Raw genomic sequence first — 23,255 nt, forward strand, 5'->3', positions numbered from 1 at the left:
CAAATAGCACAGATTTGAATATATGAAAATGCAGTTTTTACCCTCAAAAGAGTGGCTACTGAGTAGTAGTATTGCAAGCGGCCAAACAAGTTCAAGGAAAGCCCACATCTCATTTCATCCCATTCATCATGTCACTTTTCTACAAGTGTGAGCTTAGTCTAAAATGTGATGACAAATGTTCTTCGTGAGTCATTATCAATGAACAATTAAAGTATGGTTTAGTTTCTCATCCAGGTAACGATACCATCCAGGTATTGATTTCTCTTCCTGGTTGAAGTAAGCTTATCGTAAGAGGAAGATCATGTTCAATCCTTCTAATCTTATCTGGATGAATGCAGGGCTGTGGCCAGACTCAGGGGTACAACCAAGTGTGGCTCACTAAAGTGCACTATGGCAGGAGTTTTCAAACAAAGGGGTATTAGTAGGTTATATTGGTTTCAAATTTCTTGCATTAATTTTTTTGTCTCAGGCTCTGTAATGTTAAACATCATTGCTTAAATGTAGTCACTTTGACTGTTTGTTCCATGAATTTTTGTAGATAGAATCCAGCCATTTCAATAGGAATCCACGTAATTTGGGAATTTTGCATGGGGGTGAAACATTTACCTACATAGATTTCGCAACTTTGGTTTTCTCATAACGATTCGCTGTATTGACCAGTCAAGTCACCTTTGTTTATATTGTACTTTTTGCAATACAGAGTGTGTCAAAGCAGTTTATTAATAATGCAAGAGGACAATTACAAACAAATTTCTCAGTTGATGTCATCATTGAGTTCAGTTCTCTTCCAATAGCGTTAGTGCAATCAAGCCGACAATTTAGTGTTTCCAACTAAGCAATCTAAAGGCGACAGTGGCAAGGAACCAAAACCCCATTGGTGACAGAAATTGAGAAAAAAAATCCTGGAGAGAAACCAGGCTCAGTCAATATCAATGGACCTGATTTTGTAGTGTGACCGCACATTAAACTGTGGTTTATGCATCGCTGTACTACTGATAATGGACAATGTCCCTTTTTACCTAGTGAAATTTCAGAGTTTCATTTATTTGATTGTGCCTTTACACATAAAAATCTGGACAGATCATTTAAGAAATAAAATATCCCTATCGTGCATTCAAATAAATTGTTAACTTTTTACCTCCAGTTATATATTCAAGTAATAACATACTAAAGCAGTCTTTTATTTATTGTTTTTGTCTTTGTCTTTGTATTACACGCTCAAACCATATAACACTGATTTGAAGTGGGTTGTACTGTGGTCCTTCCTTCCTAGAGTGGGTAAATTAAAGAGGAAACTCTGTGTCTTCATTCCATCTTCAGAGCTGCTTTAATGAGCGCACACTCACATGCCTTAACATAAATATGCAGGCTCTTCTTTCTTTAATGGTGTCCAGCTCAGGCAAACAAATAAAGGCCCTCTATCCTCACTATCGCTTAGTCAAACTACAGTGTGTGTTATATGACCAGAGGAACTCTCTAGATGAACTGTAAAATAACGTTCGATGGATTACTGATGTTCCATTCGAGCAAAAGGAGATAAATAATAAAAAGACAGAAATGGTTCAATAAACTTTATAAGCAGGACCCATACATTAGCATATGGTCGCATTAGTCCACAGGATCTCATTTGGAACAAAACGAAAGGCTAAATTAGGCTACAGTAACTGGCTCATAGAGCACTCCAGCTGATACAGAGTATGAAGGCATAACCATAGTCTTCCACGTGGGAATGAGAAAAGCAGCTCATTTAGGATCAGAGTCTGATAACATTAAAGGAGTTTAACAAGATAAAGGCACACATTAACAATTATGCAATTTAGTAGGCGAGTGCACTGACCAAAATAGGGAACGCTCTCACAATGTGCATCCACTGAAGCTGCGTACTATCAGACTCCTCCCACAGTTGAAATGTCAAATACAAACAAATTGTGTGAAAGGCAGATAAAAATAGAATCTCCATTGTAAGGAAAAATATACATGAATTTACCATTTATTAAACTGTTATTACATAATAATACATTATTAATTTATCACATAAAAAATAATAATAAAGTATATATTTAAAGTATTTTCTTGTAATTTAAGATGTTTGTATGTTTATTTGCCATAGTACTGTAGTGTTTTGATCACTAATCTATTACATCAAAAACAGGCAAAAATTTAATAAAAAATGAAACAGTTAAAAATGACAATGTAAATCAAGCAATACTGGTTGATGGCTCTAGATATGGGATCAGTTCTCACCTTAATCCATAAAGAACTGTGCCATCCGGGTGCAGACGGATCATGCGGTTTTTCACTGTGACACCATGGACAAAAGACTTCTTGTCATTTAGGAAATAGGTGTCAGGAACCCAAAGCTGGTCGGCTACCCGGTTGTCAAGAGTGAGATTGAGAGGGATCCCAGAATATGCGAGCCGCTTGTCCCTCCAGTACTGCTGGAAATACATGGTCAGTGTGTAGTCCTGTAGAAAAGAAAAATATTAGTCATTAGGCTGGTAGTTAATATGTCAGGTAAAACAACAACAACAAAAAACATCTACAGTATTTAGCCGTAATACTTACATTATACATTTTCATTATTTTTAAAGAGAAAACATTTATTTAATAAATATATATATTAAAAAAAATTAACCAATATTTGTGGTTTTTGTATTTTTATGCTTGCACATATTAATCCATCTCATTTTATTTTATTTTATTTATCCACCCTAGTGAAAAATAAATATACTACAATGTATTTGAAATATATCTATTTCATGCTTAATATACTATAAATACATTTACATATTTATGTACAATACCTAATAAAATTACCCTGCAATTGTATTTTTGGTATACTAAACTAAAACACTTAAAGTCTGCAAAATTGGAGCAACTAATTTTGTACTTGATGCACTTTAATTGTGTGTAGTGTAGTGCTACAGTCTGACTAAAGATACACTGAAGTATATTTGGTTGTGCTAAAGTGGAACAAGTATACTTCGAGCACACTTTAAATATCTTGAATTTAAAGAGGGATATTATTCAAATATCATACAATTCTCATCAGTAGTGACTACAGATTTTAGGCTCAATATTAAGAAATGTGCATTGTGCATAAGTAATAGTCTAAATAAAGTTTAATAAAAAAAATTATATCAGTAAGTATTGAGCGATATGTTAGTAAATATGCTATTTGAACCATACTTAGCATGAAATAAATGCATTTTAAATTACTTTTTTACTATGGCATTTTATTTATTTATTCAAATGTCAAATATTTGTGTTTACATATTTATTTAGATTTGTGCACTCTCTCTTCATGCATGTGGCACTGGGTAAAGCAAAAAAAAATAAAAAAATAAATGTGGACACATGTGATCCACTCAGGACCGTGTGACCATAAATGACAAGAAAACTTCCTCAAAGTGACCATCACATGTGCCCTTAGCTAACAGCCTTGTAAAAGGGCCTTTTGTGAGTATTCAGCTGTTCACTTTTGTTCTGGAAAAACCCTTCAGGTTGTGTCCCCTTCTTGTAGTGTCCTCGAAAGGACTTCAAAAATGCCGCTCAGACTCACCCTAGATTTCCTATCAGACCTCACACACGCTCTGTTTTCCCTAAAGGGTCAAAATTGTCAAGGTCAGAAACAGAAATCTAAAGACTGTGGCCTTCAGCAAATTTATTTTCCGTTGTCTGAGTGATATTTATAGAAGCGTCAAAGTTGGATTGCAAACAAGCTGCCTTCTGCCTACATTTTTCAAGCCTGTCTGCCACGAAGATGCTGTGTGGCCATCTCCACGAGGCAGTCTGAACTATAGATTTCCATTACACCGCCAGAGTCTCAGTGGTCCACTCGACATCAGCTCGTAGAGATATACTATATGACCTCAGCGATTCACAGTAAAGAAATTCAATCAAACCAAAGCATTGGTATGATAGGCCTTATATTTGGGCCATCACTGAGACTCAATGGATTTTAAAAGGGCTGAAATCTCGAAATTTATGGATCTTATTTTCCCCTGGGCCAGAGCTGAACCTGGTTGAAATCCAGATGTGTCTGCTGATCTGCTATATTTGGTACTCATGGGTAAAATGAAGACCTGAGATGCTGTCCCCTACAATGTCCACAACCTGTTGATGTAATAAGAAGTAATTCACTTACAAACATATGTTAGAACGGGCTTAGGCCCCCGAGGCTGACTTCAGAGTGTGCCAGGAGATCTGTGAAAGCAGAGGCTGTGCAAGAGAGCGTGTAAGTGGAGTTCATTAGCTAACGAGATGAGAGGGATGAAATGACAGGGACATCTACTTTATGATTACTTATGTCTGTGATTCCCCCTCTCTCAGGCTTCTATTCTTTGCACCACTGTCCTTCCTCCTGCTTCTTATTGTCCTCCCTTCTCCCCCCTTTACTTTCTGTAAGGCTTTTGTTTTATAAATGACACTGATGGATGCCACCCTTTCTCACAATACATTATACCCTACACATTAAAAGTGTAGATACTAATTAGAATTAAAAATGCTTGATATGCCAGACAGTGTTAGGTACAGTTAACACAATCCATAGCCAACTTTTAAAGGGATAGTTCGCCCAGAGATTAACATTCTGTTATCATTTACTCAACCTCATGCTGTTACAAACCTGTATGACTTTTCTTCTTTAGAAACACTTTTTTTTATTCTGTTTTATATGATATTCATCAAATAAAAATATTTACCAAAATCTATTTTTAAGTGTGTTCTACAGAAGAAAGAAAGTCGCACAAGTGTGGAACAGTGTGACTAAATGATGAAATAATAATAATAATTTTGGGTTGAAAAGTAATGCAAGATGCAGAATTAATACTTTTATTCAGAAAGGGTGCATTTAAAATTACTGTTCTTTTGAACTTTCTATTCATCAAAGAATCCTGAAAAAAATAAAATAAATAAATCATAATTGTTTTCAACACTGATTCACGAGTTCACGCTTACATATAATTAGCTGAGGTATGGTATGCGTATTTGGCGTGCTGTCCGAGGAAGGGCTCCGAGCTTGGGAATGGCCCGAACCTAGAGTACCCCCCCTTCCCTGTCTAGTTATAAAATGCACTCAAAGTGAGGAGATGGTGTGGAGGAGGGATGCTGATAAACCGTCAATGGATAGAGGTAAGTCAGCGATATTTATACTGTGGGATTGATTACTAGATTGTGGTCCACCTGTGTTGATTAGGCTAAGTATCTAACGCGCTCCTCCCGAACATTATTAACGAGAACATCAGTAGTATTAAACGTTTATTGAGCTTCAAATCAACATATTAGAATCATTTTTATAATAATAATTTTTTTTATCATCATGTTGAATAAACACTTTTCACACACTTAAAAAAAATTAAAGGTTCATAAAACTATTGGATTCAAATAAATTAATAAACAAACAACTTTTGCCAAATAGCCTATGTAACTAGGCAGAATATATTTGCTAATTATTCTATAAAGTAGCTTTTTCACAACTATACAAATATACATACTAAATCTTTATGCTTAGGATCTCCAAATCTCAAATACCTGTGGGTGGGGCCAATTGTGTTTTCCTGAGGACATAAATCATGTGCAACTATTTTCCAGACAATATCATTATCAACATCTCTGCACAGAGACATTTCCATCACAGCCACAATGTTTAGTTATGAATTAATATACAAAATTGTGTACTGTCTCATCACAGTCCATTAATCAAACATTAACTACAGCACACAGTCATCAATTCACTATTTACTGCACTAATAGATGCTTGGTTTCACAAGACAGATTTTCCAAAAATAAAGCAAACAATAAACAGTTGACCTTTACTGTGTTCATATCTGCTTTTTAAGCGCAGTTTTAAGACTGAGCAAAAAGAATCCTCTGAATGCCTGTCTGGTCCTCAGGCTACAACCTAGTGGCTACACTCTGAAGTATGTAGAGATCTAATACACCAGGATCCATCATGTACTGTATGTATAGGAAACTACTGTTCTGTACAAAGGCTAATTCATTCACATGGGACTAGGCTAATGTATCAGCATTCAGGAATGTACTAGATGACTAAATGCCAAAGTGTGACTGTTAGTCATGTATCTCATTCTCTTCATCTGTGCCTTTCTGTCTCTTTGCCTCCCATATTTTAGCATGTTCTGCAGCAAGGTCTTGAGGTCTTGAGGCTCTTGTTATGGTGAGTTCTCTGGGTCTTCAGAGTGTGAGCGCAGTGATTCAGTACTATTACCCAACCTGATCCAGACAAACCAGCGAAGCCAGAAGTGCTCTGAAAACTGTGAAAACCAGTGTCACTTTCATGTCTGTTAAATAATGGAGTAAACAGATGCCGTTGTGCCAGCTGAGCGATCTGATACTTTTGATAATCTGGGGAACTGTGCTGCAGTGGTCACAGAAAATATAAGCAAAGGCATCAATTATTCATTACTAGTCAAAATATTATAGTAGTATATTCAAGCTGCAAGAAGAAAACTCTTAAAAACAGAGGCAAAAATCTTAGGATGCGGCTTGCTACATCTGAGGGTATGACTCCTCAGTAAATCATTGTTGTTGTTCTCCACTGAGAGGTTCAAGAGAGGGATTCCCTACGATAAAATGACACCATGTTCTGACATATACACCAATTTCCCTGTCCCACAGATAAAATAACAGATGAAAGGCAAGAGAAACAAAGAGAGAGTGATTATTTCAAATCTGAAAGTGACAATCTATTAATGTAGGGATTGATATCAAACACATGGGAGCTTACAATAGAACTGTGGCATGGATTTACTCCTGCTACTTACAGATTGGTTACAGTTTACACAAGATTTATGAGAACCAGGCTTTAAAAAAAAAAGAAAATTATTATAAATTAAATGTATTTTTTATTTTACACTACTATTGCTACTATACAATTTGGAGGCAGTCATGGCATAGAAATGACACTTTTTTCCTCATATTTAAACCTACATAATACTGAATTTGAAAACATTTGAGGAGAAGGGGTAATCATATACAAGGAAAGAAAAATTCTGTCAATAAATGAGTCACCTTAAGGGTGAGGTGATACTGTCATCAGTTGGGTGAGGAGTGTGTGCTCTCATACAAAGACAAGCTTTCAGCATGCCAGTCAGAAAGCATTTACATCAACTTACCACCGCCACGTCTACTGGGAATACCAGAATAACAGCAGTGAGAGAGATTCCTCAGTGCAGTGTATATGTCAGAGAGAAAATTATCCATTTTAAAAGGTACTGAATTTGTGAGATAGACAGTAATAACAATAAATATATAAATATACACATACTACCAGTCAAAAGTTTTTGAACAGTAAGACTTTTAATGTTTTAAAGAAGTCTCGTCTGCTTACCAAGCCTGCATTTATCTGATCCAGGATACAGTAAAAGCAGTAATATTGTGAAATATTTTTACTATTTAAAATAAAAGCTTACTATTTGAATATATTTTCAAATGTAATTTATTCCTGTGATATAAGCTACATTTTTAGCATCATTATTCCAGTTTTCAATCTCTTTAGAAATCATTCTAATATGCTGATTTACTGTTCAAAAAACAGTTATTATTATTATTATTATTATTATTATTATTATTATTATTATTATTATTATTATTATTATTATTATTATTGTTATTATTATCAATATTTAAATAGTTGAGCACTTTTTTCAGGATTCTTTGATGAATAGAAAGATCTGCATTTATCTTAAATTATAAAAAGCTTTTGTAACATTATCTAAAAAGAAATTATACTTTTATTTAGCAAGGATGCTTTAAATTGATCAAAAGTGATGATAAAAGACATTTATAATGCAACAAAATATTCCTATTTCAGATAAATGTTGTTCTTCTGAACTTTCTATTCATCAATTAAACCTGTAAAAATTATACTCAGTTGTTTTCAACATATTAAAAATAAATTCTTTTGAGCAGCGAATCAGAATATTAGAATGATTTCTGAAGGATCATGGGACTGGAGTAATGATTAAAAAAATTCAGCTTTGAAATCACAGGAATAAATTACATTTTAAAATATATAAAAAAATAGAAAAGTTATTGAACTTTTTACAGAAAAACATTTCAAAATTCTACTGTTTTGATGTACTTTACAGGAGCACTCAAGACTCAAGTCATTTTTGATGTTGTGCTAGTGTGTTTTTAAGGATTTTCTGATCACTTCTGTATTTTCTATGATATATTGATCTTTGCTACCACTGAATCTAGATCTGTCAGAAAGAGATGCATTCACGAGAGACAAAAATCACCTTGGAGAAAATGTGCAGTACAGAGTATGAAAAGACATTAAATTTAAATTAATTTAATTTAAAAGACAATGCAGAAAAGCTGAGCAGATGTGACGGATAACAAAACTTGAAATTCACTATAGCATCAATAAAGACAATTTATTCAATGTGGAACTAGCAACAGATGGACAGACCTTCTTCTCAAACCTTATGAACAGTAACTTAAATACTCACTCTCTTTGCTACTGTTGAGAGACTGACAAACCCCCCAAGTCAGATTTCCAGTGAAATGCTCTCCGACAGCAAATGCAAAGAGTTTGCTTCCTTCTTTTCTGAGAAGATCAATAATATCAGAAAGGCGATTGGCACATCTTCAAGTTATGCAGAGGTCAGACAGAATCGACTGCAATTTAAAAAAGAAGTTACTATGTCTGTTTTTGAAGCAATTGATAGCAATATTTTGGAAGAAATAGTACAGCACCTTGTTTCCAGTCAAGACTTGGAGAAACTTGTTCATGCCTTTATCACCAGCCCACATAGCAATTGTTTTCTGGCCCAGCTCCGGGCCACACAATCACTTTTCCTCGGCCCAAAAGCCACAAAGAATGATAGCCCTACAGTGGCCCAGAACTGGATTAAAGACAAGGGCCACACATGGGCCATATCCGGCCTGAATCTTAGCCAGTTAATCACCCTAGTGCTGAACTGGGCCAAAACAGGTTTTATTACTGGTTCCAATTCTCAGCCTTAAAGGGGGGGTGAAATGCTATTTCATGCATACTGAGTTTTTTACACTGTTAAAGAGTTGGATTCCCATGCTAAACATGGACAAAGTTTCAAAAATTAAGTTGTACGTTTGAAGGAGTATTTTTGTTCCCAAAATACTCCTTCCGGTTTGTCACAAGTTTCGGAAAGTTTTTTTTCGAGTATGGCTCTGTGTGACGTTAGATGGAGCGGAATTTCCTTATATGGGTCCTGAGGCACTTTTGCCGGAAGAGCGCGCGCTCCCGTACAGCGAGGCTGAGCAGCACAGACATTTCACTGATCAGAGCGATTCACTGATCAGAGCGAGAGCGTCGCGAAAAGTCACAAAAGAAGTGTGTTATTGGTTGCCAGGGCAAGACAACCCTGCACAGATTAAAAAAACAGCATTAAGGGACCAGTGGATGGAGTTTATTTTTACAGAGCATCAACGGAGTTGTGCAAGTGTTTTTGTTTGTTCCCTGCATTTCCAAGATGCTTGTTCACAAGGCCCAGTTTGACGACGGATTTGCGTATCGTTTATTTCTTAAGGATGATGCAAGCCCAAGGAAAAAGGGTCACGATCGTGTGTTGGAACCACAGGCGGTGAGTAAAACTGCTTCAAATATCTCTGCCTCCTTGTTAGTGCGTCCCCTCCCATGCCGGAGACCCGGGTTCGAGCCCCGCTCGGAGCGAGTCGTTGCTGCTGCTGCTTTCGTTCAGTTTCAGCCTTGGGATCTGATTCTGGATCATAAATAAATGGCTGAATCTGACTGTAAGCCATGGTTTGTTTTGGATGATGGGTTTTCCCTCACGGTAATGTCACAGCTTCCAAACGCTCTCAACGCAAAAGCCTACTGGCGCTCGTGATTCTTTAGCTCCGCCCACACGTCACGCCTCCAGCCGGTCGTGTTTTTCCGGGAAAAATCGGTACAGACTATCTTTCTCTTATGAATATAATAAAACTAAAGACTTTTTGGATTTATGAAGGATGCAGTATTACTCTATATGTACTCAAGATTAACAGGATATCGAGTCAAAACGAGCATTTCACCCCCCCTTTAAGTAAACCAGAATCCCCAAATCTGAGCCACACCTGAACCTTATATAGCCCAGACCCAATACAGAATCTTAATATTTGATATTATTGCATTATGTATTACTATAATAGCTATTATTCATTTTGTTAAATGGTTTGGTAATGTACAGTACACACAAACTATGTCAATAAAGTACATTACTGTATTTTTCGGAATATAAGTCGCACCTAAGTATAAGTCGCATCAGTCCAAAAATACATCATACATTGCCGGGTTCAACCCGGAACGAGCACTGTATGAACAAAAGCCAGATCTAATGCCGTGTCGAAGTGATGATGCACATTATCGCGCAAATCTTTTACCGGCTGTTTTGAAGGAAGATCAACGTTCGGGATGGAAAAATGTAAAGCATCACATGGATACAGTGGATTTAAATAAAAATAAAATACTTTTATGATCATTTTATTTAATGCGTGTGCATGACAGCATACTAATAAAATGATGTGCCCCATGGTAAACCAAATAAATATTACATAATAATGGTTAAATGATCTCTCTCTCTCTCTCTCTCTCTCTATAAAAATTCTAAGATTATTTGTAATGAGAATAATAATATAAAATGTAATAAAATTACAATTAAGTGCAGTTTAATGCAGTTGACTCATTTAATTTTGAAAAGATATTTTTCTTTCTGTTATGATTTGCCATTTCAAAGTTTACATTTAAACAATACTACACTTCATTAAAATTTATGTGATCATTTAACCATAATCATGCAATATTTTATTTATCTTGTTTATCATGATTCACATAATATACTGTCTGATCACAAGCCTGATTTTGGCCACATGATTACTAGACTGATCTGGGCCACACTCCTCCCACCAGCAATCGACCCTCATATTGTTTGCCGTAATCCACACTGTGCCATCATTGCCACACATGGCCCAGATCTGGCTGAAGGGGTACATGCCATTGCCGACAGGAGGCCAGCAGTTCTAGCTTAAGGCCATATGTAGGCCAAGTCCATCTGCTATGTGGGAGTAGGGTGGACTACGGTAATGGTCTCCTCACTGGCCTTCCCAATAAGACCATTAGATAGCTGCAGCACATCCAGAATGCTGCTGCCAGGATTCTGACTCTTATGGACTGATTCTTGTTAGTGAATCAAAAGCATACAGTGCAAACAGTGTCGCCCAATTCATAAATGACAATAATGAGTCAGTTCCTTTTAGTGCATACAGCTTACATTTAACATGAGACCTAACCAGTGTAGTTACTGACTGTTCATATACCAAAATCGAGTTAAAGACATTTCAGTTAAATGTGTCCAAATAACATTGAATTTCAGTGTGTGACAAATACTAGAATTTTTCTCAAATATCTTATTTTGCTCAAACATGTAATGTGATGGTGCTTAAACTATGAAAGAATTCACATTTTTGAGTGAATGCTCTCTCACTAAAATAATTGTTAAGGGAACCACCAGGGAGCTCAAATCATTAAAAAGAAACTGGAAAAAAATCCTAATGCCTCCTCCAATTACTTTTTGACTCCAGAAGCGTCGGGCTCTTGCATCCACTGCTCAGAAATTACATCTGGCACCTCAAGGTTCAGGGAAGTCGTAGAGCCAGTTTCCTTTCATATGATATTGATTTTCCTCCTGACATCAATGTGCTTCCTCCCATGCAAACAACAACACTAAGGAAAGACAACCATTATAAAGTGCACAGAAAAAAACAACTACTTCCTAGTAACAGCGGATGAATTCCTAAGAGCGGAGAGAGGCTCTCATCCCCAGAACTCTGAAACTCAACAGGCTTTAGTTAACATGGTGTTCAAAGAGGCTGATGTCACAGCGTGATCTTGCTGCTTGCCCTCTCCATTGCCTGCTAGTGCTCTGCAGGGATAAGCCCAGGGGCTTTGCAGTGCATTCTGCGTGTGTGAACGTCCTGCGTCTGTTACACTTAAAAAGACTTTCAACAGGAGCCTGAGAGTATCCAACAGGACATTTTGGGGGGATTTAAACAGTGGGATGTCCTCTTACCACACGTTTCCATTTATAATTGAAGCGGGGAACCCCTGTATGTCACCTCATGGTCAGTGTAAACTGATTTTAGAGGGTACTTAGACCGCAACCTGCCCCATTTGCCTTCAGGTCATATGATACATACCAGTCACTGAAAGGAAATGCTTCCCAAAGCACACCTATTTATCCTAAAGTTGGAGATAATAGGCACTTACCAAAGTTCAGAGTTAACACTTCTATACACTGATATTATGCCTGATTGAACAATTACAGGCCACAAAGCCGACTATCAGGCTAAAAATAAAGGGGGCGAGAGCAAACAAAAGACTAAATATATTAATAATTCCAGTCTCCTTGACAACGCTCTCTCTCCGCAGAACGCCCACACAGGCGTTCTGAGCTCTGGGCCCATACCTTGTGCATTTCTGAGGCTTTCCGGGCATTCTTTGCTTTCTGTGCATTTTCCTTCTCTCGCTTTCCCCTTAAAAGCTCTTTGACCAAACTCAACTGTCAGGTTACGGCTGCATTACATGAAAGGAAATCACCGGCAATCATCATAGCTGGACCATCATGTTTTTGAAAGCTTCTTTGTATCATGAAGATCAACAGATTCAGTTGACAGTTTTTTTTTAATGCTTGACCAGAAAGCTGCAGGTACGATTGGAACCTTTTCTGTAGGTATAATTACACTTTCAGGGCCACATGCTTTAAAAAAAAAATAAAAAAAAGGTAATTTCAAAAAGCCACCCCCACCTCCCTCTTCACCTGGGTAAGTACCACAAACATCTTCAAATCCTGACTAAAGATGATATTGGTTTCCAGGGCAACCACATATACTTGCCACACACATTGTGCCAGAGCGATCATCTGCTGTGTATCCATGCAGTACTATCACACTGAATATGTTTCATTCGTGTTTGTGCACAGATGAGAATTTCAGTCCTATGAGTCAGTAGTACTTATAAAATGTTCCCTGACTTCAGATGTTGTCAGGAAAGCATCTAATGGCCCAGACTGCCCCTCAAAGCACATGGTGAAAGAGAAAGAGTATGTATGCATAATAGTGATCTGGGGAAGTCTTTTCTTTGTGAATCTCATGAAAGCATGTCTAAGTCACATTTCACATCAAAAAACAAAGAAAAACAATTAAATAATGAATGAAGGCTTTAAGATAAAAAAAATAAATAAAAAATCTTTTGCTGTGGTATAAAGTCCAAAATCTTGGATTTATTTGAAATCTTTGGATGCTGGATTTATACATTCATCAAAAAACCAATGACTCCAAGGCACTTTAAATTATAATAAAAAATTAAAACGCCTTTATTCACATGGTTTTACATTGAACTGTAACGTAAAATGTTATTGTTTGCATTTGGACTTATTCTTATTTTATTACTGTAGTTGAATATAGACATATTGTTTATTTATTTTTCTGTGGCAGGTTTCTTTAAAATGTCTTAAAAAAACAACAACCAACCAGCCAAGCAACCAAAAACAATAATCATATAAAATAATATATATAATGCGATCTAGGAAAACCCAACACATGGGTAAATTACCTTTTCAAGCCCTTTCCAAAACTGTTTTAATTTTGTTCCATAGCTTGAACATAACAAAAGTTATGACTATCTGAAGTAGGCTTACAGCTATAATTTTTCAGAATGGAATTTTAAGAAAAGCGGGTTTTAAAGTCAGACGGGTTACACTTTCACTTCTACTTAATGATCGCTGTCTGTCAGGAGCGCTATACTGCACCATTACACAAATAGACTAATGTTATCCTGCAGAGGACAGTTTTCCATTGTTTATCATGATGGGCATAGTCTGTGAACTTTTGAACACCCCTTGTATGTATGGATTGCACGAATAGTGTTACCTTGTGGTTAGAAAAGCGAGCGCAGCGCACCTGTGCATATAACAGACTGTCATCCAAACCTTCATCTCTGGATGTGAAATAGTCCATTATAAAAAAATGTAGGGCACTGACATCACCACGATTGAGCAAACTGAGATGAGCAAGATCGTCTAAGTGAGCAGCTTCAGACTGCATTGCTTTCTTGAGCTCAACTATCTCATGATATTAATAAATAAATAAATAAATAAAACTTTGTATTTCGTAGTTTACACAGGACTGGCTGAAAATGTGCATTGATAGATCTGTATTATATGTTACTTGATTTATTTTGATAGGTTAACTATTTTTGTGGTGTTCAGAGAAAGCACCTCTGCAGCACTCTTAACTTGAGAGAAAGTATTTTTTTTTTTTGCTTGCTGCAATAAATCGCAATTCTTCTGCACTAAACAAGTGAATTTTGCAAAGATATTTTCAAAGATGATAGACAAGATGTTATAGAATAATAATTGAATGAAACCCAAATTTTGACAACAAAATTTGTATTTTTAGAATTTCCTGAAAAAATCCCAGCGCAAGTTTTCTCAGATCGCATTACATATTTATTTTTTTATTTCTGTATTTTTCACTTAAATCAGAAATCAGCAAAAAAAAGTCAATTCCATATGGTCCTCTCACATCAAAATCTACAGACAAATTTGTTTAAAACTGTTTTCATTTGTAAACAGTGCTTCATCTCTGCATATTATTCCCCTGATTCAGACAAATTTTTCCACTGGAGAAATCAATATTATGGACTTTTATCACAAAATGTTCTTTGCTTCACATGACATTACTTACTGCACTGGAGTCATGTGGATTACTTGCAGATTACTGATGTTTTTATCAGCTGTTTGTACTCAGAGGGCACCCATTCACCACAGACGAGCCATTGGGGAGCAAGTGATGTAATGCTAAACTTCTTTAAATTTAAAAACAAAACTTAAAAACAACCTTATCTGCATCTTGAGGGTGAGTAAATTAAAAGCAAATTGTCATTTTGGGGTAATATATATGAATATTGGGACTGGGAACTTCTCTTGACAGTTTTTGTGAGATTCATCCTCCTAACTGAACACAGAACACCAGCAGTTTATTGATTATGTCTGAATGCTTTTGATTTCTGAGAAACATTCTGCTTGCAAACAGCACATTTTGACAGGGTAATTTAAAACTGCCTGTGCCGGGCCCTTCTCAGGAGAGGCTGTGTAAGCAGCACGGTCTGTTAGATGCAAATTGTATTTAATTCATTTTTATGGGATAGTGTTATATTTTTATGTATGTATTGTATTTGTGTAATTCATTTTTTTTTTTTTTTTTTTGCTTTTTCCAAGTGACCTTGCTAACAGACCTCTTGGAATGGGATACTTCATGCCATAATTCCTGCACTACAGCTTAACTCTGTGAGTGAAAATATGCCTCTGTGTGTGTAATGACATTACCATCCCCTGATTTTAAAAGAGATGAGAGAGAGAGGCGCTGGTACAGTAAAGTGTAATGTACATAAGGCAAATCCTTTTTACTCAAGGCACTGGGTTTATGACACTGATAACATGAGAGCTTTTAGTCTTTAACAGCCCTGTCACTTCTGGTCTGAAGACAGAATACAGCTGCGTGCACTGACATCAAGAGAACAACATTAAAAAGCAGACCTTATCAGACAGTGCATAGATCACATTTCAAGCTGAAGCTATTTGGTTCATAATGTGATAAATTTCCATTTACAGAATCCTGCAATATATATTTTTTTTACTCAGGCATGTAAGGAGATGGAATAGGACAATAAACCTGCTTTAAAGGAATGTTCTGGGTTCAATACAAGTTCAGCTATAAAAAATAAGAAAAATTGTCCCTCTATTGGTAAAACAAGCAAACAAAGATTGTGCTCTCAGTAATGCATTTCCACTGAAATTGAAGTTAATGCACCAAAATATTAAAAAAATACTTTAAAGGGCTAGTTCACCCAAAAATTAAAAATTTGAACTCAAACCGTTGCATTCTGTCAGTCTTATAATGGACGTGAATGGGAATCATGACTAAAACATACAATAAAAAAAAAAACAGAAAAAAAAAAAAAAAAACAGAAAAAAAAAATCAAATTAAACCCTGCGGTTGTATAAATGTCTATAAATACTGTTCAGTTATGCACAGACCGATCGTTTTGTGTCTTTACACATCATATCGTTACGAGCCACAGGGTTTAAAGTTTTTTTTTTTTTTTTAGTGTTTTAGTATAATGTTTTAGTCATTTACATTAAACAAACTCATCAACAAGAACACACAACTGTAGTTTAATTTACCTTAAACAATAACCACACCTATGATTTAGGAAACTTTTCAGCTCAAAAAATCAATTAACAAGTACAGCTTCAATTAGTAATTATTAATAATAATTATTATTAAACAAAAAAAAAAAGAAAAAAAAAGAAGAAAAATAAAAAGAAGAAATGTTGTCTTAGCAGCTAATACTATAATATTATATGAATAATATTAAAATATCTTTTTTTTTTCTGGTAATCAATATATAATTCTTATAGTCTTACTTGTACTGCACCAGAAACATTTGGTGTAGCTTTCAAGAACAAACTTCAGGGTATCATATGATTAGACCACAACTTCCAAAACTGTCACAGTAAAGAGTGATTCTTTTAGAGCTTGAGTAAAAACCAGTGAAGATGTTTAGAGGAAACCCAAGGAAAACAGCAAAAACAAGCCTCTGGGGTAAAAATCTGGAAAGCATCTCAGTGTAACAGCCTTGTCTCAGAACTTATCTCAGACTACGCGCTTGAATGCTGCGGGGAAAGCACATATTCTCCTGTAATGTCTATTCATGTCACTACAGAACCGCTGGGACTGTTACTTTTGTCATGTAAAGTGACGGCAAGACATTTGAAAAACATCCACTCCATTGATTTCCTTCTTCTTGGTTTCATTAACACATGCAGAAACTAACATTCTGATGTGTTCCATGTCCATATCTGGCACGTCAAACTAGCTAATGAGGTAGCACAATTTAACGTTCAACACACACACATGCGCACACACTGCCTGCCCACCTAACACACTGCAAGAGTCAGCCTCATTGCCATGGCAGCCAGCTATTTATACACTACGCCACACAATCAGGCCTTGTCACAGTCAACAGGGGTGTAAGAAAAGCTGTGGATATGTCAGTCAATCAGGACATGTTTTCCTGTGACTCACTGGCTAATAGCAAGAGTTAACAGGTTGGACTAATCATGGTTGGATGAGGCAGTTGTGCAATTCTGTCACTATATTAGCTCTGTCAATCTATTACACACATCACATTAGTTACACCTGCGCTTGAACAGTCTAAATGTCAATATTTGAGCATCATTTACTCCTTTCTGTTTTGTGAATTAGACAAGAGAAATACTACACCTGACTCCACTGAGGGGGGCAATATTTGGGTAATGTGGCCCTGTTAGCCTATATTTGCAGAATATACATACTGTTCTGGAAAACTATGATACTAGGGTTGTAACGGTGGCAGATTTTTACCACCGCGGTGGTAATGGACCAACAACTAGCTGAACTTTCTACTGTCCATTGCTGCAAATTAAATTAAATTACTGGTTGATATGTCAAGTTCAAGTTGAGCTTTATTGTCATTCCGCTACATGTGTGGACATACAGTGGAACGAAATCTTGTGCCTCACAGGACCATGGTGCTACATAAATACAGACATACAACAATGAACTTAAACAGTATAAACCTATACACAACTAACCTACTGGCAGATTTTGACTATAAATGTACTATATATAATGTTTACCTATGCATAAGCTAAAAAATACAGACTATACGAATGCTTCACATAATACTATACCTATACACAACTAACCTACTGACAAATTTTGAATTTAAATATACTATATATAAATAATTATCTATACATAAACTAAAAAATACAAACTATACAAACTATACACATAAACCTGTACCTATACCTTTTTTTCACCTATACATAGACTGAAAAATAAAAATATATAGCCTATACGAAAGCTTCACATAATACTGTACATGTGCAAAGAGAAACACTGTAAGTCAAGCAGCTGGCTGGGGAACAGTGCAAGATGATTTGTAGTGCATGAGGATGTAAACACACATATTCCTGAGTCTTTTGTGGGATTACGTACATAAAGCGGTGTTTGAAAAGTGTCTAGTGCCCATAGAGGAAAATTGCACAAAATAGATTTCAGGGCTGTCATAGCTTGGGGGAAAAAGCTGTTGAGCAGTCTGGCGGAGCGGGTTGTGATGTTCCGGTACCATCTTCCTGATGGTAGGAGCTGGAAGAGACTGTGGGAGCAATGGGTGGGGTCCTTCACGATACTGTTGGCTTTGCTGGAGCATTGTGTAAGGAAGATGTCCAGGATGGAGGGGAGAGGTGCACCAATGATCTTTGCAGCTGTGTTCACAATCTGCACTACAGCTCCTGTACCAGACATTGATGCAGCAGGTCAGCATGCTCTCAATGGTTCCTCTGTAGAATGTTGTGAGGATGGGAACTTGCTCTTTTCAGCCAGCTGAGAAAGTGTAGCCACTGTTGTGCCTTCTTGGAGAGTGACATGGTGTTGGTAGTCCAGGTGAGATCCTCTGTGATGTGCACACCGAGGAATTTAGTGCTGCTGACTCTCTCCACAGTCAAGCTGTCGATGGTCAGTGGTCTACTGAGTTTCTCCTGGAGTCCATCACAACCTCTTTTGTCTTCTCCACATTGAGGGACAGGTTGTTAGTGCCACTTCTTCTCTGTTGTGCATTTCATCGCTGTTGCTAATGAGACCTACCAACGTTGTGTCATCCGCAGTGAGCTGAGCACATAAAGGGACGTGACATACTCAGAATTCGTGCTCTGCATTTAACCCATCTAAAGTGCACACACACAGCAATGAACAAACACACACCCGGAGCAGTGGGTGGTATTGCCGGCCCGAGACTCGAACCCACAACCTTAGGGTTAGGAGTCAAACTCTCTAACCACTAGGCCACGACTTCCCCCCAAAGCCTTGTTTTTAGTGTGGCTGACATAGAATGGCTGAGGTCTTCCTGTTAGAAAGTCCAGAATCCAATTACGGAGGGAATTGTTAAGGACGAGCAGGTTTAGTTTTTTATTGAGCTTTTGTGGTATTATTGTGTTGAATGCTGAACTAAAGTTGATGAACAGCATTCTTTGGTACCGGTATTTTGTGTTGTGGATTTGAGACATGTGGGGATGACTAGATGGCTCAGTGAGGTGTTGAAGATATCTGTCAGCACATTCTTTCAGTACACAGCCAGGGACGTCGTCAGGACCAGCAGCCTTGCGTGGGTTAATCCTAGATATGGTCTTCCTTACATCGGCTGGAGACAGACAACCTTATCGTTGGGAATTATGGATAGTTTTTGTGAAGGTGTGTCATTCTGCAGTTGTTAATAAAATGGTTGAGTGCATCTGGGAGGGATGTGTCATTATCAAAGGCCTGAGGTGGGGGCTTGTAGTCAGTGATGGTCTGAATGGCTTGCCATAGGCTCCATGTGTCTCTGCTGTCTGTGAAGCGATTGTTGATTTTTTGAACATATGACCATTTGCATTTTTGATGCCACAGGACAGATTGGCTTTTGCTGTTTTGAGGGCTGCATTATCTACTGATCTGAATGCTTCATCTCTGGTCTTTAGCAGCCCAAAAGACCAGAACCTCTGCTGTCATCCCCGGCTTTTGGTTTGCACGTGTGGTGATGGTCTTGGTGACTGTCCCATCATCAATGCACTTTTTGATATAAGCACTCACAGTTTCAGTGTACTCCTGCAGGTCTGTGAAGTTGTTGTAGGTGGCTGCCTCTTTAAACATGTTCCAGTCTGTGCACCGAAAGCAGTCCTGTAGTGGTGAGGTAGCATCATTTGGCCAAACTGTGATGAGTTTTTGAACCGGTTTGGCGAGTTTCAGAAGTGACCCGGATCTCAGTAAATTTTACACACACTTTTGTTCTGTAGATTATATCTTGCTCGTGTTGCATGCGGTCGAGGTGTGGCCAGGACTGGTACAAAAATGTAATCACTAAGGCTGCCTTCACATATATTCACACACATGTTCAGTTCCAATCACTGCTATTTCAAGAGTGAATCCCACATAAATATAAAAAGTGTCACTCATCTTCATTCATCTTCATTGCGCGATCTCACAAAGTTCCTTCATAATCAACGAAGCTCTCTAAACTGCAAAATGAATCTCTTATTTACATTGCATCTGCACTTAGTCATGAGATCATTCACACGTGCAAAACTCTACATAGAAACTGCAGCGCTCCCCGCTTTCAGCAGTGGGTGAATTCTGACAAAATGATTCTGATTTGCCATTGCTTTCAAAAATCCAAAGATATGCCTGCAATTGGCTATATTGCTAGACACTGCAAAAACACGGTGAGGGTATTTAGAATTTGGCTAAGCACTCATAGTGGGGCTGACATAAGGGATTCCATGACTAATAATTTGGGGAACAATTACCCCCCCCAACAATGTCGCCCATGCAGTAGTGTATAATTTATTTCCCTTCTAATCTTCAACTTAGATGTATATATGAAAGCATACTAAGATACTTTTTTCTCTTTCTCCCCATTTCTGTAGTGTGCAAACTTGCACTCAATCATATCACTTGAAAGATAATCTCAAGAGAGATGAACTATTCCATACAGCCCGCATAAGCAGTCATGTATACACAGCAGAGTGGACTGTGTGTCGACGTGCACGGATGTGCCTCTGCCAGTAATGTTTCATATTACTCTCTATTCCTGTCACTCCCTGGATGCTTAACTGTCTCACAGAATAATAATCACAGTGACTGCTGTAATCCCTACTGTGCACAGAGGTTTCCCTGATATCCCCACTGTGCTGGGCTGCGTTGAGCTTTGCTGAGCTGAAACAACCCCCCCCCCCCCACCTCACACACACACACACATACACACATCCTCGTCCTGCCAGGATCTCTGCTATTAACAATACGGGCCAAGTAATCCTAACTTGTACCTCTAAAGAAAGCTAATCCATTGTACAGAAATAACTTATCTGCAAAGAGCAAACAACATTCTTAGGTGGGAAAATCCTGTTAGCGTCTGCTTGATTACCTTACCATTAGACTTCCCGTGCAAAAGCACTCTAAGTTCAGTCACATGGCTAACCTCATCAACCAGGCTAATATCTGCAGCCCTGTTGATTTCAGCTACAAATTGAGTTAATATTTCATGCTGACAGGGTCGGTTTTACTCCACAGTAGAACTAACGCTATATGTGGCTATAGTGAATAATTCACATACCTGATAAGACTACGCATTGCTGCGTTTAATTATTAATGATCTTAATATTGCATAATGCACTGATCAATGCATCTCTACAGTGAGTGGGAGAAGTGAGTGAAAGGAAAGATGTGGGCAGAACAGTTGGGCTGAGTGGCACTGCATGACAGACAGCTCCAATCTGAGCAGAACACATCTCACATGACAACAAGTACTGGATGATGCAATAACAAGTTTGGAGTTTTTTCTTACAGACTGAACTAAATCAAAAGTAATACAAGCTAAAAGCTCATTAACCTGGAAAATGAGATTTCAGAAATAATTATTAGGGAAGTTTGTTTCCGCCATGGGAATAAAAAAAGATAACTGCAACTTTATCTCTCACAATGCAACCTTTTTCCTCACAATTCTGAAAAAAATGACAAACTGAGAGAAATAAACTCTGAATTTACAGATATAAATTTGCAATTCAGAAAAAATAAAAATAAAATCTGCGAGATGTAAACTCACAATTCGGAATTAAAAAGTCTATGTAAGCCTAAATCTATGTCTAATAAATATATTTGAATTTACATCTTGCAATTCTGACTATTATCAAAATTCAAAAAAAAAAAAAAAAAACTGAATTGTGAGATGAAAGGTCAAAAATACCTTTTTTCCCTTTTTTAAATCTGTGACTACGTGGGTTATGTGTCTTTCATTGCTCTGAGAACCAATGGACATGTTTGGGGGTAATTTAGGATTAGAGCACCTTGTTCAAACTCTAACCTTTAAAGGTAAGACCACAAGTTACAGACATCAAACCTCTAGCACACATATCCTCTAATTTGAATCAATGGCAGAGTGAATCAAAGCCAGTGTATCTGAGATCAGATTAAGTCTTCATAAATAATAGCGTATGAGAACAACCTTGTCAAAAACTGAAAATAAAGTGCAAATATATCCGTTTTGAAACACAATGTGACTGACACACAGTATCGTGCTACCCAAATGTTGACAGATACTGAACAATTTCATCATGTCAGTGTCCATCAAATTTAGAACTGTATAAACACAGGTCCAGGTGACTGATGATCACTTCTTGTGTCACAGTCTTTAGCATATGTGCCCATCCCCTTGTGGGACTCTGACAGCATCCTCCACTCAGTGCCCAGGTGAGAGGGCTAATCCATCTGCATATTCATGACTGTGAAATGGACACAGTCGCCATGGAGACAACCTGGTCTCATATGATGATGTGGATAAGGACTGTCGAGGTCTTTTGATGCAATGTTTCTGACAGGTATAATCAAATCAGCACAAGTTCTACAGTCAAAATAAAGATCAACAAAGGTAACACGGTCAGCATAGACTTCATATTGTGTCAACTAATACTCCAGCTCAAACTTTTATCTATGTTGTAGATGAAACAACTGTGCTCGCTATCTATCAATGAACCATAAACAATTTAATACAGCCAGTAGTCACAAACTTTGAATGGCAAAAAAACCAAAACCAAAAACAAAACAAAAACTGATAATAGTTTCTAGTTCCAAACCAAGTAGGATATCTTTCAAGATTTTTTTCAAAGCGATCACCTGACATAGGAAGTAATTTGCTGGTGCTGATCTGCACTATGAAAGCATTAACATGATGAGAAAACACCATATCCTGCACAGTGTAGTACTGATAGGATTTTAATATTAAAAACACGTCCCTTACTAGACCTTGGCACTAAAACAGATTGAGCAAAGCTCACAAGCAAATGAAACTAAGCTATGAGATTTCAGCACCATGGACAGCGACATTAAAAGCTCTTTGTGGTACATATGGAATGACAAGATATATCTGAAAGTCTGCTACTTATTAATGGCCCAATAAATAATTAAAGATATAAACAGACGTACCATGTTGACCTCAGACACCATGTCTATGCTTGCCACATCGATGCTCATGCCAACTGCGACTGGTGCACCTTAAACGAGAAGAAAAACTTAATCCTCAAGTTAACTGAAATCATTTATTTATTTATATCAATGTTAAA

The 23,255-nt window shown here is 37.2% G+C and overlaps 1 protein-coding gene across 2 annotated transcripts in view; it reads right to left on the reverse strand.

Moving 5' to 3' along the window:
- Nucleotides 1–23,255, reverse strand: part of LOC127960091 (gamma-aminobutyric acid receptor subunit beta-3-like) — a 69,111-nt gene that overhangs the window by 22,199 nt on the left and 23,657 nt on the right. For both annotated transcript variants that reach the window (XM_052559640.1, XM_052559641.1), the window contains 2 exons: nt 23,119–23,186; nt 2,245–2,465 (listed from right to left, as the gene is read on the reverse strand). In XM_052559640.1, the coding sequence (XP_052415600.1) occupies nt 2,245–2,465; nt 23,119–23,186 (289 nt within the window). The remainder of the gene's footprint in view (nt 1–2,244; nt 2,466–23,118; nt 23,187–23,255) is intronic.

This window comes from Carassius gibelio, chromosome B6 (genome assembly GCF_023724105.1).
Source record: "Carassius gibelio isolate Cgi1373 ecotype wild population from Czech Republic chromosome B6, carGib1.2-hapl.c, whole genome shotgun sequence".
NCBI classification, from domain to species: Eukaryota; Metazoa; Chordata; class Actinopteri; order Cypriniformes; family Cyprinidae; genus Carassius; species Carassius gibelio.